Source organism: Cherax quadricarinatus, chromosome 27 (assembly GCF_038502225.1).
Source record: "Cherax quadricarinatus isolate ZL_2023a chromosome 27, ASM3850222v1, whole genome shotgun sequence".
NCBI classification, from domain to species: Eukaryota; Metazoa; Arthropoda; class Malacostraca; order Decapoda; family Parastacidae; genus Cherax; species Cherax quadricarinatus.
This window is the reverse complement of record NC_091318.1, coordinates 15855891-15869686: the sequence shown is the minus strand read 5'-3', so window position 1 is coordinate 15869686 and position 13796 is coordinate 15855891. Positions and strand designations below refer to the sequence as shown.

At 42.8% G+C, this 13796-nt stretch overlaps 1 protein-coding gene across 3 annotated transcripts in view; it reads right to left on the bottom strand.

Annotated features, from left to right (window-relative positions):
* The window catches only part of LOC128691053 (transmembrane protein 8B-like), a 152789-nt gene that overhangs the window by 115186 nt on the left and 23807 nt on the right, over positions 1 to 13796 (bottom strand). For all 3 annotated transcript variants that reach the window (XM_070089032.1, XM_070089031.1, XM_070089033.1), the window contains exons 3-4: positions 13467 to 13557; positions 2063 to 2185 (exon numbers count right to left, since the gene is read on the bottom strand). In XM_070089032.1, coding sequence (XP_069945133.1) covers positions 2063 to 2185; positions 13467 to 13557 — 214 coding nt within the window. The remainder of the gene's footprint in view (positions 1 to 2062; positions 2186 to 13466; positions 13558 to 13796) is intronic.

Below are 13796 nucleotides of genomic sequence, written 5' to 3'. Positions count from 1 at the left end.
TTCATAATTGCAAGTTAGGAGGAGGTGCGGGATTGCCAAAACTGTTGTCCAGAGGGCTGAGGAAGAGTTGTTGAGGTGGTTCGGACATGTAGAGAGAAAGGAACGAAACAGAATGACTTCGCGAGTGTATTGATCTGTAGTGGAGGGAAGACAGGGTAGGGGTCGGCCTAGGAAAGGTTGGAGGGAGGGGGTAAAGGAGGTTTTGTGTGCGAAGGGCTTGGACTTGAAGCAAGCATGTGTGAGCATATCTGATAGGAGTGAATGGAGACAAATGGTTTTTAATACTTGATGTGCTGTTGGAGTGTGAGCAAAGTAACATTTATGAAGGGATTCAGGGAAAGCGGCAGGCCGGAGATAGGAAGTACAGTGTCTGCACTCTGAAGGAGGGGTGTTAATGTTGCAATTTTATAAACTGTAGTGTAAAGCACCCCTCTGGCAAGACAGTGATGGAGTGAATGATGATGAAAGTTTTTTCTTTTTCGGGCTACCCTGCCTTGGTGGGAATCGGCCGATATATTAATCAAAAATAAAATAAAATAATATGGTAGTCATAAAATTTAGTGTATCCTTGCTTAACAAACATTTGTAAAAGAATTCTGATTAAAGATCTCTCAAGATAAAGAAATGCAAGTAACAACAGAAGACTGATATCATTAACGATTCTGGTAGTACCTTCAATAGGAAGAAAGAGAGACCAGTTACAAACTGAGAAAAAAGTGAAGCAAAAAGTATACTGCTCCTGTAGCTACAAATAGGTACAATAACTACAGTAGTTATTCAGGAAAAGGCCTTGAATTTGTCTGAGGACTGAAAGGGGAAAGGTGAAGCTGGCTAGTGCATAACTTTCACATTCACAAAGACTGGTATAACCTTATGTAGAAATGGGACTGCAAGTACTGATGCCTGAGGCCAATAACTTGTTTCACAATATCCTACTGAAATGATACAGAATTGGGATCACACCTCAGCAAGTTTTAACTGCTAATGAAACTAGATTGTACTGAAAGCAAATTGATATTCTGTATATTTTTTCTTAACTTGATGAAGTTTCTTGTTGGTGAAATGTAATAATATGGTTATCTTTTTGCTTTACAAATCATTTTAGTCATTACAGTATTTTTTGCTTTGCATATCATTTTAGTCATTACCCTATTAGCATGAATTATAATTATTATTCTTATTTTTTTCAAAAGACCAGCTGTCTCCCACTGAAGTAGGGTGACCCAAAAGAGAAAAAACATTTTTACCAACACTCACTTTATCACTGTCTTAACAGAGGCACCGATACTACAATTCAAAACTGCAAAAATCCCCACCCCTCCTTCAGAATGCAGGTACTGTACTTCCCACATCCAGGACTCAAGTCTGACTAACCAGTTTCCCTGAATCCCTTCATACATGTTACCTTGCTCACACTCCAACAGCACATCAAATTATTATATTGGGGTGAGATGGAGGGTGACTGCCATTGTGTGTTAGCCCTCACCATTCCTAACTCATGCTAGCTAACACAAAACTGTACCACGCTCGTATACAGATCATGACAAAAAATTGTAGTCACCTCAATACATTGTGAGAAGGAAAAAACGTTCACAAAATAAACAGCGTCGGGGCCAGTGCTTGGTCATGTGGTGCCACTACCTTTCTCACACTATAGAAATGACTTAAAATGTATAAGGATCTGAGAGGAATTGGGAGGGTGGAAATAATAAGAAAATATACACTACATAGTTTTAATCTCAAATATGATGCAATTTTATATTCACCATGTGAAATACAGAATATACTATATTACTACATTTTAAGAATGAAAGTCATTTTTGTTAGATTTACTTGATTAACCATTTGCAGGAACCTGTTTTACCCCTAAATCAGAAAAAAAACATAACTACAGCTTTTACACAAAAACCTATTTTTTATTATATTATGGATGTTAGTTTCAGGAAGAATACTTATTTAAAATCCTTTTTTCTTTATAATTTCTACTAACATCAAAAATTTATGAACAAAAAATTCTTCATAATGAACTGGAATCATGATATAAAAGAAAGTAAAAACAAACCTCTTGCTGCATCTGTTCATTCCAGTTAGGTATATAAGCTGCAGCAAACCAGCTTCCTGGCAGTGGATTATATACAGGCAGCACTGTAGCATCATGAGGCTGGTATGCTGACTTGGTACTTATCTGCAATAAAGTAACTGCAATGAAAATGCACTATAACTTCTGTGCATTACACATAATGATCTAGTCTGTGATTAGGTTGGTAAATTTCCTGACAGTTTTACTTTATGCATTACATATCAAAAGAAGTTTATAATACCAAGTGCAAAAAATATAGAATTTAGGTCATGACTGAAACATTCATGGAAAATAATTGGAGACTGCTATATGTTCATTCCTCTATTGGTTTCAATAAAATTTTCTGGAAAAAAAAGGCTTAATTATAGTGGAAAACTTTAACATTTGAGTTCAAAGTGATAAAAATATATAATAGGTAGTAGATTGGTAGACTGCAACCACACAGCGAGGTACTACTGTCCTCCCGAGTGTAAAACAAAAACCTATAACTGTTTTATATGATTGTATTCTTTTTTCTCTCATAAATATTCAAGATTTCAGGTACATCTTGCTACTTCTACTTACACTTAGGTCACACTACACTTGCATGTACAAACATGTACATACATATTTTTTTTTTTCAACAAGTCGACTGTCTCCCACTGAGGCAGGGTGACCCAAAAAGAAAGAAGATCCCAAAAAGAAAATACTTTCATCATCATTCAACACTTTCACCTCACTCACACATAATCACTGTTTTTGCAGAGGTGCTCAGAATACAACGGTTTAGAAGCATATACGTATAAAGATACACAACTTATCCTTCCAAACTACCAATATCCCAAACCCCTCCTTTAACCCTTTGACTGTCGCAGGCCCCTTTCTGAAACTGTCATTCTATGTCGCAAAATATTCGAAAAAAAAATAATTATTTTTTCTTATGAAAATGTTAAGATTATTTTTATTTTTCTGAGTGTTTTAGTCCAAAAAAAAAAAAAATTTGCCATCAGTACTTACCAAGATATAGAGGCGTGAAGTTTGCAGAAAATGAGCCACGTATGGCAACAGCGGCGACTGCTGCTCACCGGGTAAACTTTAGTTTACTTGTATTTGAAGGTTTTTTTGTTTTTTTCACTATTTTATTTTTTCACATAACTTATGTGGCCTGTGAGACTAAAGTAAGGTGCAATGTACATATATACACTCGTTGTATACAACACAATAAGCACACAAACATAATTATCAATATATTGTTTACAAAACTTGTTTACAAAAACAAACAATACAAAAAACTGTTTATTACTATTGTTCTATAATATACATATATACCAGTGTACAGTCACCGAACATATTCCTAGAAGTTCTGCAGCTTATGGAACTCTGTGAAACATGTTTTCATACACAATGGTGTTTTACACTCTCATACATAACCTGGAGTTTACCTGGAGAGAGTTCCGGGGGTCAACGCCCCCGCGGCCCGGTCTGTGACCAGGCCTCCTGGTGGATCAGAGCCTGATCAACCAGGCTGTTGCTGCTGGCTGCATGCAAACCAACGTACGAGCCACAGCCCGGCTGATCAGGAACTGACTTTAGGTGCTTGTCCAGTGCCAGCTTGAAGACTGCCAGGGGTCTGTTGGTAATCCCCCTTATGTGTGCTGGGAGGCAGTTGAACAGTCTCGGGCCCCTGACACTTATTGTATGGTCTCTTAACGTGCTAGTGACACCCCTGCTTTTCATTGGGGGGATGGTGCATCGTCTGCCAAGTCTTTTGCTTTCGTAGTGAGTGATTTTCGTGTGCAAGTTCGGTACTAGTCCCTCTAGGATTTTCCAGGTGTATATAATCATGTATCTCTCCCTCCTGCGTTCCAGGGAATACAGGTTTAGGAACCTCAAGCGCTCCCAGTAATTGAGGTGTTTCATCTCCGTTATGCGCACCGTGAAAGTTCTCTGTACATTTTCTAGGTCGGCAATTTCACCTGCCTTGAAAGGTGCTGTTAGTGTGCAGCAATATTCCAGCCTAGATAGAACAAGTGACCTGAAGAGTGCCATCATGGGCTTGGCCTCCCTAGTTTTGAAGGTTCTCATTATCCATCCTGTCATTTTTCTAGCAGATGCGATTGATACAATGTTATGGTCCTTGAAGGTGAGATCCGACATAATCACTCCCAGGTCTTTGACGTTGGTGTTTCGCTCTATTTTGTGGCCAGAATTTGTTTTGTACTCTGATGAAGATTTAATTTCCTCATGTTTACCATATCTGAGTAATTGAAATTTCTCATCGTTGAACTTCATATTGTTTTCTGCAGCCCACTGAAAGATTTGGTTGATGTCCGCCTGGAGCCTTGCAGTGTCTGCAATGGAAGACACTGTCATGCAGATTCGGGTGTCATCTGCAAAGGAAGACACGGTGCTGTGGCTGACATCCTTGTCTATGTCGGATATGAGGATGAGGAACAAGATGGGAGCAAGTACTGTGCCTTGTGGAACAGAGCTTTTCACCGTAGCTGCCTCGGACTTTACTCTGTTGACGACTACTCTCTGTGTTCTGTTAGTGAGGAAATTATAGATCCATCGACCGACTTTTCCTGTTATTCCTTTAGCACACATTTTGTGCGCTATTACGCCACGATCACACTTGTCGAAGGCTTTTGCAAAGTCTGTATATATTACATCTGCATTCTTTTTGTCTTCTAGTGCATTTAGGACCTTGTCCTAGTGATCCAATAGTTGAGACAGACAGGAGCGACCTGTTCTAAACCCATGTTGCCCTGGGTTGTGTAACTGATGGGTTTCTAGATGGGTGGTGATCTTGCTTCTTAGGACCCTTTCAAAGATTTTTATGATATGGGATGTTAGTGCTATTGGTCTGTAGTTCTTTGCTGTTGCTTTACTGCCCCCTTTGTGGAGTGGGGCTATGTCTGTTGTTTTTAGTAACTGTGGGACGACCCCCGTGTCCATGCTCCCTCTCCATAGGATGGAAAAGGCTCGTGATAGGGGCTTCTTGCAGTTCTTGATGAACACAGAGTTCCATGAGTCTGGCCCTGGGGCAGAGTGCATGGGCATGTCATTTATCGCCTGTTCGAAGTCATTTGGCGTCAGGATAACATCGGATAGGCTTGTGTTAATCAAATTTTGTGGCTCTCTCATAAAAAATTCATTTTGATCTTCGACTCTCAGTCTGGTTAGCGGCTTGCTAAAAACTGAGTCATAGTGGGACTTGAGTAGCTCACTCATTTCCTTGCTGTCATCTGTGTAGGATCCATCTTGTTTAAGTAGGGGCCCAATACTGGACGTTGTTCTCGATTTTGATTTGGCATAGGAGAAGAAGTACTTTGGGTTTCTTTCGATTTCATTTATGGCTTTTAGTTCTTCCCGCGATTCCTGACTCCTAAAGGATTCTTTTAGCTTAAGTTCGATGCTTGCTATTTCTCTGACCAGTGTCTCCCTACGCATTTCAGATATATTGACCTCTTTTAGCCACTCTGTTATTCTTTTCCGTCGCCTGTAAAGGGAGCGCCTGTCTCTTTCTATTTTACATCTACTCCTCCTTTTTCTTAGAGGAATAAGCCTTGTGCATACATCGAGTGCCACCGAGTTAATCTGTTCTAGGCATAAGTTGGGGTCTGTGTTGCTTAGTATATCTTCCCAGCTTATATCGGTTAGGACTTGGTTTACTTGGTCCCACTTTATGTTTTTGTTATTGAAGTTGAATTTGGTGAATGCTCCCTCGTGACTAGTCTCATTATGTCGGTCTGGGGCTCCACGCATACATGTCTGAACCTCAATTATGTTGTGATCTGAGTATATTGTTTTTGATATGGTGACATTTCTTATCAGATCATCATTGTTAGTGAAGATGAGGTCTAGTGTATTCTCCAGTCTAGTAGGCTCTATTATTTGCTGGTTTAAATTGAATTTTGTGCAGAGATTTAAAAGCTCGTGTGAGTGTGAGTTTTCATCAGAGCTGCCTCCTGGTGTTATTACTGCAACAATATTATTTGCTATATTCCTCCATTTTAGGTGCCTTAAGTTGAAATCCCCCAGGAGCAAGATGTTGGGTGCAGGAGCTGGAAGATTTTCCAGACAGTGGTCAATTTTTAACAGCTGTTCCTGGAATTGCTGGGATGTTGCATCCGGAGGCTTGTAGACTACCACAATGACTAGGTTTTGGTTCTCGACCTTTACTGCTGAAACTTCCACTACATCATTTGAGGCATTAAGCAGTTCTGTGCAAACAAGTAACTCTGCAATGTACAGGCCAACCCCCCCCCCCCCCTTTTGCCTGTTCACTCTTTCACATCTGTATAGGTTGTAACCTGGGATCCATATTTCGTTGTCCAAGTGATCCTTTATGTGGGTCTCAGTGAAAGCCGCGAACATTGCCTTTGCCTCTGCAAGCAGTCCACGGATGAAAGGTATTTTGTTGTTTGTTGCTGGCTTTAGACCCTGTATATTTGCAAAGAAGAATGTTATCGGACTGGTGGTATTGTTGGTACCGGGGGGGGGGATTTTTTTTCCGGCATTAGTATCTGTATCTGTTGGTTTGGAGTGGAGGCCATCGACTGTGGTTCCACTCCAGGAATGACTGGATTTGGTGTACGATTTCTGCCATTTCCTGCCAGTTTTTTTTCCTTCCTGGCACTAAAAAACCTCTCCCTCTTGAGTGGCTGTGGCTACCCAGGTTTTCCCATGGCCTGGATGTTTTGTATCTTTTTGTCCCCTTTAGATGGTATGCCTGGCAATTTAAGTTATAGCAAAGTCTTTCCTGTACTGAAGAGGTACACAGTTCAGGGTGAAAAAGCTTACAGGAAGGGAGTTTGCATTTTCCTGTTGTCATATGGGCATGGCATTTTCTAGGGTGGTCATAGTTGCACGTCCCATCTGTTTTTCCAGATTTCCCATGCCAGCAGATACCAAGTGCATAGTATGTGCACAGGCTTGGTTTCCGTTTGCCTTGGGTTTCTGTGACTGTATTCCCTGTTGGTGCATGTTTCCCTGTCTTACTTCTATCCTCCCTAGCACCAACAATGGAGCTCCCACCAGTTGTTTTTGGTAATATATCCTCACTATTGCTAGTGCAGTCCTCTTGTTTGCTATTTCCTGCGGTATTTCTAGTTTGCAATATTGGTTTTATCTTATCTTTGACTACACTTGTTTCCCTACTATGGCTCCTGTCCCCTATGAGGTCATTTATATGTATTCCTTCCTGCGTATAATTCCCAACTACCTGGACAAAATCTCCAGCTTCACCATTGCTGTCTCCCAGGACAGCATCTCCAGCTTCACCATTACTGTCTCCCAGGACAGCACCTCCAGCTTCACCATTACTGTCTCCCAGGACAGCACCTCCAGCTTCACCATTACTGTCTCCCAGGACAGCACTATCAGCCCCACATTTACTGACTACCAGGACATCACCTCCAGCCTTACATGGCCAGTATCAAGGGCAGTACCATTCAGCCCAGACTTTTTATGTTCCCATCTGTTGTAGAAAGCTTCCAGGTTTTCTATGAAAGCAGCTTTGATGTTGTCCTCTTTTAATACCCTTGTGATTTTAGTCCACAGATTTATCTCATTTGGGCATACCCAAAAACACTTCCCTGTTTTAACACTGCTTGTAGCTAGTTCTTGGATATCTGCACAATGAGTGTGTGTGCATTTTTGTGGACTTTTTTTTTTTTTATGTGCAAAGACAAAACACCTTGTCTGAGCAGTTTTCTTCAAAGTATTAAGAGGCAGTTGTGTTAGGTAGTTATCCTAGGTAAATGGTCGTGTGTCATCATTCCTTCCTTCCTACTTTCCTGCATTCTTTTCCTACCTCTCTTCCTACATTCCTTCATCTGTCCTTCCTTCATTCCTGTCTTCCCTTCTTGCTTCCGGTTTCTATAATATATATACACATATATAGTCACTAGATACTTTCATATAACTGCTATTATCTCCATTCAGCAAGCTTTTCTTGTGCGCCAGTGTGTGGCTTATAATTGTTTTGAGTCAGAGGTCAGCAGCTGTCAAAATGACATATTATCTCATTACTCACTCACCCTCCAGCCAGTCTAAACAATGGGGTCAGATGCTGCTTCCCCTCCATTCTATCAAATTATCTTTCTCCCTCATTCTATCTCTTTCAATCTGTCTGTCTATCTCTGTCTCACAGGTACACATAAATACAAGTATACATAGTGTAAATTACCTAGGATAACCCAAGAAATCCAGACAAAGTGCTATACTCTGCTTGAAGATGTGAGTAAACGTGATGATGACGCAGTCTTGTGGCTCTCTCTGAGACAGAGAGCTAGACGGATAGACAGGGAGCTTGGCAGGCAGACAAATAGACAGACAGAAATGTTTGTGTAACAGCAAAAACAAAGGGAGGGGGATGGTCATCTAATCTTTCCTTATCCGCTGCCCCCTCCCTCCACCCTTGTTTACACTCATCAAACGTCAGCTCTTATCACATGTTATCTCCCCTTATCTTGTCACTTTCATGGGGTGAACTGTTTTCCATGCTTCAAGGCATCCATCATCATCATCTTTCTTCTTCCTTCTTCTTTCTTCTTCTTCCTTCTTCTTCTTCCTTCTTCTTTCTTCTTCTTCCTTCTTCTTCTTCCTTCTTCTTCTTCCTTCTTCTTCTTCCTTCTTCTTCCTTCTTCTTCCTTCTTCTTCTTCCTTCTTCTTCTTCCTTCTTCTTCCTTCTTCTTCTTCCTTCTTCTTCTTCCTTCTTCTTCTTCTTCTTCCTTCTTCTTATATTCTTCTTCTTCTTCTTCTTCTTCTTCTCCCTTCCTTCTTCTTCCTCTTCTTCTTCCTTCTTCCTTCTTCTTCTTCTTCCTTCTTCTTCTTCTTATTACTCTTCTTCCTTCTTCTTCTTCTTCTTTCCTTCCTTCTTCTTCCTTCTTCTTCTTCTTCCTTCTTCTTCTTCCTTCTTCTTCTTCCTTCTTCTTCCTTCTTCTTCTTCCTTCTTCTTCTTCTCTTCTTCCTTCTTCTTCTTCTTCCTTCTTCTTCTTCTTCCTTCTTCTTCTTCCTTCTTCTTCCTTCTTCTTCTTCCTTCTTCTTCTTCCTTCTTCTTTCTTCTTCTTCTTTCTTCTTCTTTCTTCTTCTTCTTTCTTCTTCTTCTTTCTACTTCCTCCTTCCTTCTTCCTCCTCCTGCTCCTCCTTCCTCCTCCTTCCTCCTCCTCCTTCCTCCTCCTCCTCCTCCTTCCTCCTCCTCCTCCTTCCTCCTCCTCCTCCTCCTCCTTCCTCCTCCTCCTCCGTCCTCCTCCTCCTCCCACCTCCTCCTCCTCCCACCTCCTCCTCCTTCCTCCTCCTCCTCCTCCTCTTCCTTCCTCCTCCTCTTCCTCTTCCTCCTCCTCCTTCCTCTTCCTCCTCCTCCTTCCTCTTCTTCCCTCCTCCTTCCTCCTCCTCCTCCTTCCTCTTCCTCCTCCTCTCCTCCTTCCTCCCTCCTCCTCCTTCCTCCTCCTCCTTCCTCTTCCTCCTCCTTCCTCTTCCTCCTCCTCCTTCCTCTTCCTTCCTCCTCCTTCCTCTTCCTCCCTACTCCTCCTTCCTCCTCCTTCTCCCTCCTCCTCCTCCTTCCTTCCTCCTCCTCCTTCCTCCTCCTCCTCCTTCCTCCTCCTCCTCCTTCCTCCCTCCTCCTCCTCCCTCCTCCTCCTCCTTCCTCCTCCTCCTTCCTCCTCCTCCTCCTCCTCCCTCCTCCTCCTCCTTCCTCCTCCTTCCTCCTCCTCCTTCCTCTTCCTCCTCCTCCTTCCTCTTCCTCCTCCTCCTCCTCCTCCTTCCTCCTCCTCCTCCTCCAACCACCTCCTCCTCCTTCCTCCTCCTCCTCCTTCCTCCTCCTCCTCCTTCTCCCTCCTCCTCCTCCCTCCTCCTCCTTCCTCCTCCACCCTCCTCCTCCTCCTCCCTCCTCCTCCTTCCTCCTTCTCCTCCTCCTTCCTCTTCCTCCTCCTCCTTCCTCCTTCCTCCTCCTTCCTCCTCCTCCTCCTTCCTCCTCCTCCTCCTCCTTCCTCCTCCTCCTCCTCCTCCTTCCTCCTCCTCCTCCTTCTCCTTCCTCCTCCTCCTTCCTCCTCCACATAAATACAAGTATACATATTGTAAATTACCTAGGATAACCCAAGAAATCCAGACAAAGTGCTATACTCTGCTTGAAGATGTGAGTAAACGTGATGATGACGCAGTCTTGTGGCTCTCTTTGAGACAGAGAGCTAGACGGATAGACAGGGAGCTTGGCAGGCAGACAAATAGACAGACAGAAATGTTTGTGTAACAGCAAAAACAAAGCGAGGGGGATGGTCATCTAATCTTTCCTTATCCGCTGCCCCCTCCCTCCACCCTTGTTTACACTCATCAAACGTCAGCTCTTATCACATGTTATCTCCCCTTATCTTGTCACTTTCATGGGGTGAACTGTTTTCCATGCTTCAAGGCATCCATCATCATCATCATCTTCCTCCTCCTCCTTCCTCCTCCTCCTCCTCCTTCCTCCTCCTCCTCCTCCTCCTCCCTCCTCCTCCTTCCTCCTCCTCATCCTCCCTCCTCCTCCTTCCTCCTCCTCCCTCCTCCTCCTCCCTCCTCCTCCTCCCTCCTCCTCCCTCCTCCTCCTCCTTCTCCCTCCTCCTTCCTCCTCCTTCCTCCTCCTCCTCCTCCTCCTTCTCCTCCTCCTCCCTCCTCCTCCTCCCTCCTCCTCCTCCTCCCTCCTCCTCCTCCCTCCTCCTCCTTCCTCCTCCTCCTCCTTCCTACTCCTCCTTCCTTCCTCCTCCTCCTTCCTTCCTCCCTCCTCCTCCTTCCTCCTGCTCCTTCCTTCCTCCTTCCTTCTTCTTCCTCCTCCTCCTCCATTCTTTGGGTATCCTGGGCATTGCTTTTGGTCTCAAACTCCTCAAAACCATGAAATTGATCTTCACTGACACTTCCATCTGTGTTAGAGCATCACTTGGGAAGAGAAGAGTCCCAGATTTGCTGGGGAATCACATATTTCTTACCACTAGGCATGCTGAAGAAGGACAACAGAAATGGCATTCCCACAATGCACCACTGGCTCTCTGATTTTTTTTATATGGTGCACACTGACCATGGAGACCCATTCTCTCACATATGGGCCTACCAGCTTTCTCCTGCTTAATTCAAAGCCGCTAGAATTTATGCGTACAGATACGTCAGAACAATCAAAGGGTTAAAGTGCAGGCATTGTACTTCCCATTTCCAGGACTCAAGTCCGGCTGTATATAAATAACCGGTTTCCATGAATCCCTTTACTAAATATTACCCTGCTCACACTCCAATAGCTCGTCAGGTCCCAAATACCATTCGTCTCCAATCACTCCTACCTAACATGCTCATGCCCGCGTGCTGGAAGTCCAAGCCACTCGCCAACAAAACCTCCTTTAGACCCTCCCTCCAACCTTTCTGAGGATGACCCCTACCCCGCCTTCCTTCCCCTACAGATTTATATGCTCTCCATGTCAGTCTACTTTGATCCATTCTCTCTAAATGACCAAACCCCCTCAATAACCCCTCTACAGCCCTCTAATACTTTTATTAACTCCCCACCTTCTCCTAATTTCCACACTCCGAATTTTCTGCATAATATTTACACATCACGCTGCCCTTAGACAGCACATCTCCACTGCCTCCAACCGCCTCCTCGCTGCAGCATTTACAACTCAAGCTTCACACCCATATAAGTGTGTTGGTACTACTATATTTTCATACATTCCCTTCTTTGCCTCCATAGATAACGTTTTTGTCTCCACATATACCTCAACGCACCGCTCGCCTCTTTTCCTTCATCAATTCCATGATTAACCTCATCCTTCAAAAATCCATCCGCTGACACATCAACTCCCAAATATCTGAGAACATTCACTTCTTCGATACTCCTCCTCCCCAATTTGATATCCAATTTTTCTTTATCTAAATCACTTGATACCCTCATCACCTTACTCTTTTCTATGTTCACTTTCAACTCTCTACCTTTACACACACTCCCAAACTCGTCCACTAACCTTCGCAATTTTTCTTTAGTATCTCCCATAAGCACAGTATCATCAGCAAAAAGTAACTGTGTCAATTCCCATTTTGTATTTGATTCTCCATAATTTAATCCCACCCCTCTCCTGAACACCCTAGCATTTACTTCTTTTACAAAACCATCTTTAAATATATTAAACGACCATGGTGACATTACACATCCCTGTCTAAGACCTACTTTTACCAGGAAGTAGTGTCCCTCTCTTCTACACACCCTAACCTGAGCCTCACTATCCTTACATGTAGTAAAATAATAATTACAGAGTGTACCACTAGAACACCTAGCATGGCTAGGCATTTCGGGCAGACTTAAATTAAATCTTAAGTTTAAAATATTACAAAATTATGAGGTAAGTTGGTATTATGGCTAAGTGACTAAATACTAGTTTGTGAGTTTAGCAATGTGAATGCTTTTGTTTTGGCACTATACATAGTTTCAGTATTGGAGTATCACAGGCCAACTTATGACTAGTTAAGATTCATTATTTTGAGATTGAGATTGATATTTCTGTTTATGGTCAAATGGGTGAGTGTAAGTGTTAACCACCAGGTGGTATTTGTGTAATTAGTTGACAGGGTGTATGATGAAGGTAAAAAAGGCGAGTGGTGCACTGAGGTATCTGTGGAGATAAAAAAAAAAATGTTATCCATGGAGGCAAAGCAGGGAATGCACAAGAGTATAGTGGTACCAACAATCTTATATGGGTGTGAAGCAAGGGTTGTGAATGTTGCAGCAAGGAGGAGGCTGAAGGCAATGGAGATGTCATGTCTAAGGGCAATGTGTGGTGTAAATATTATGCAGAGAATTTAGTGTGGAAATTAGGAAGAAGTGTGGAGTTACAAAAAGTATTATTCAGAGGGCTAAAGAGGGGTTATTGAAGTGGTTTGGTTATTTAGAGAGGATGGAGCAAAACTGAATGGCTTGGAGGGTGTATAATTGTGTTGTGGAGGGGAGGAGGGGTAGGGGTCATCCTAGGAAAGGATGGAGGGAGGGAGTAAGAGGTTTTGTGTGCAAGGGACTTGGGCATGCAGTAGGCATGCGTGAGCGTGTTAGATATGAGTGAATGGAGACGAATGGTTTTTGGGACCTGACAAGCTGTTGGAGTGTGAGCAGGGTAATATTTTATGAAGGGATTCAGGGAAACCAGTTAGCTAGGCTTGAGTCCTGTAGGTGGGAAGTATAATGCCTGGACTTTAAAGGAGGGGTTTAAGATACTGACTATTTGGAATGACATCTAAACTGTCATATCTGGACATCTCTGCAAAGACAGTGATTATGTGAAAGTGTTGAATGATGGTGAAAGTGTTTCTTTCTTTTATGGGTTACCCTGCCTCGGTGGGAGACAGCCAGCGTGTTGGAAAAGAAAAAAAATCACCACCATTAAAGACATACCTCATGCACTGATGATCGGCTAGTGTACATATAGTTTTGAAGAGTTGCATTATTTCTGTTGACAACCGGATAGCTTCCATGTTGAACAAGTCTGAAAAAACCCTGAAGACATTATGATGAACTTTTCACTCTTAATTATAATACAATTTGGAAAACCATTATCATTACTATATCCTGCTCCCAATATTTTGAAAGTGAAGAAGCCCTCAACCAGAAAGCAAGGAAAACAAAGTACTCAGTAGTAGCATCAAGGGTTAGTATTGGTTTAACATATCCTACCTGGAAGGTATTCCGAGGATCAAAGCCCCCGTGGCCCAGTCCACGACCAGG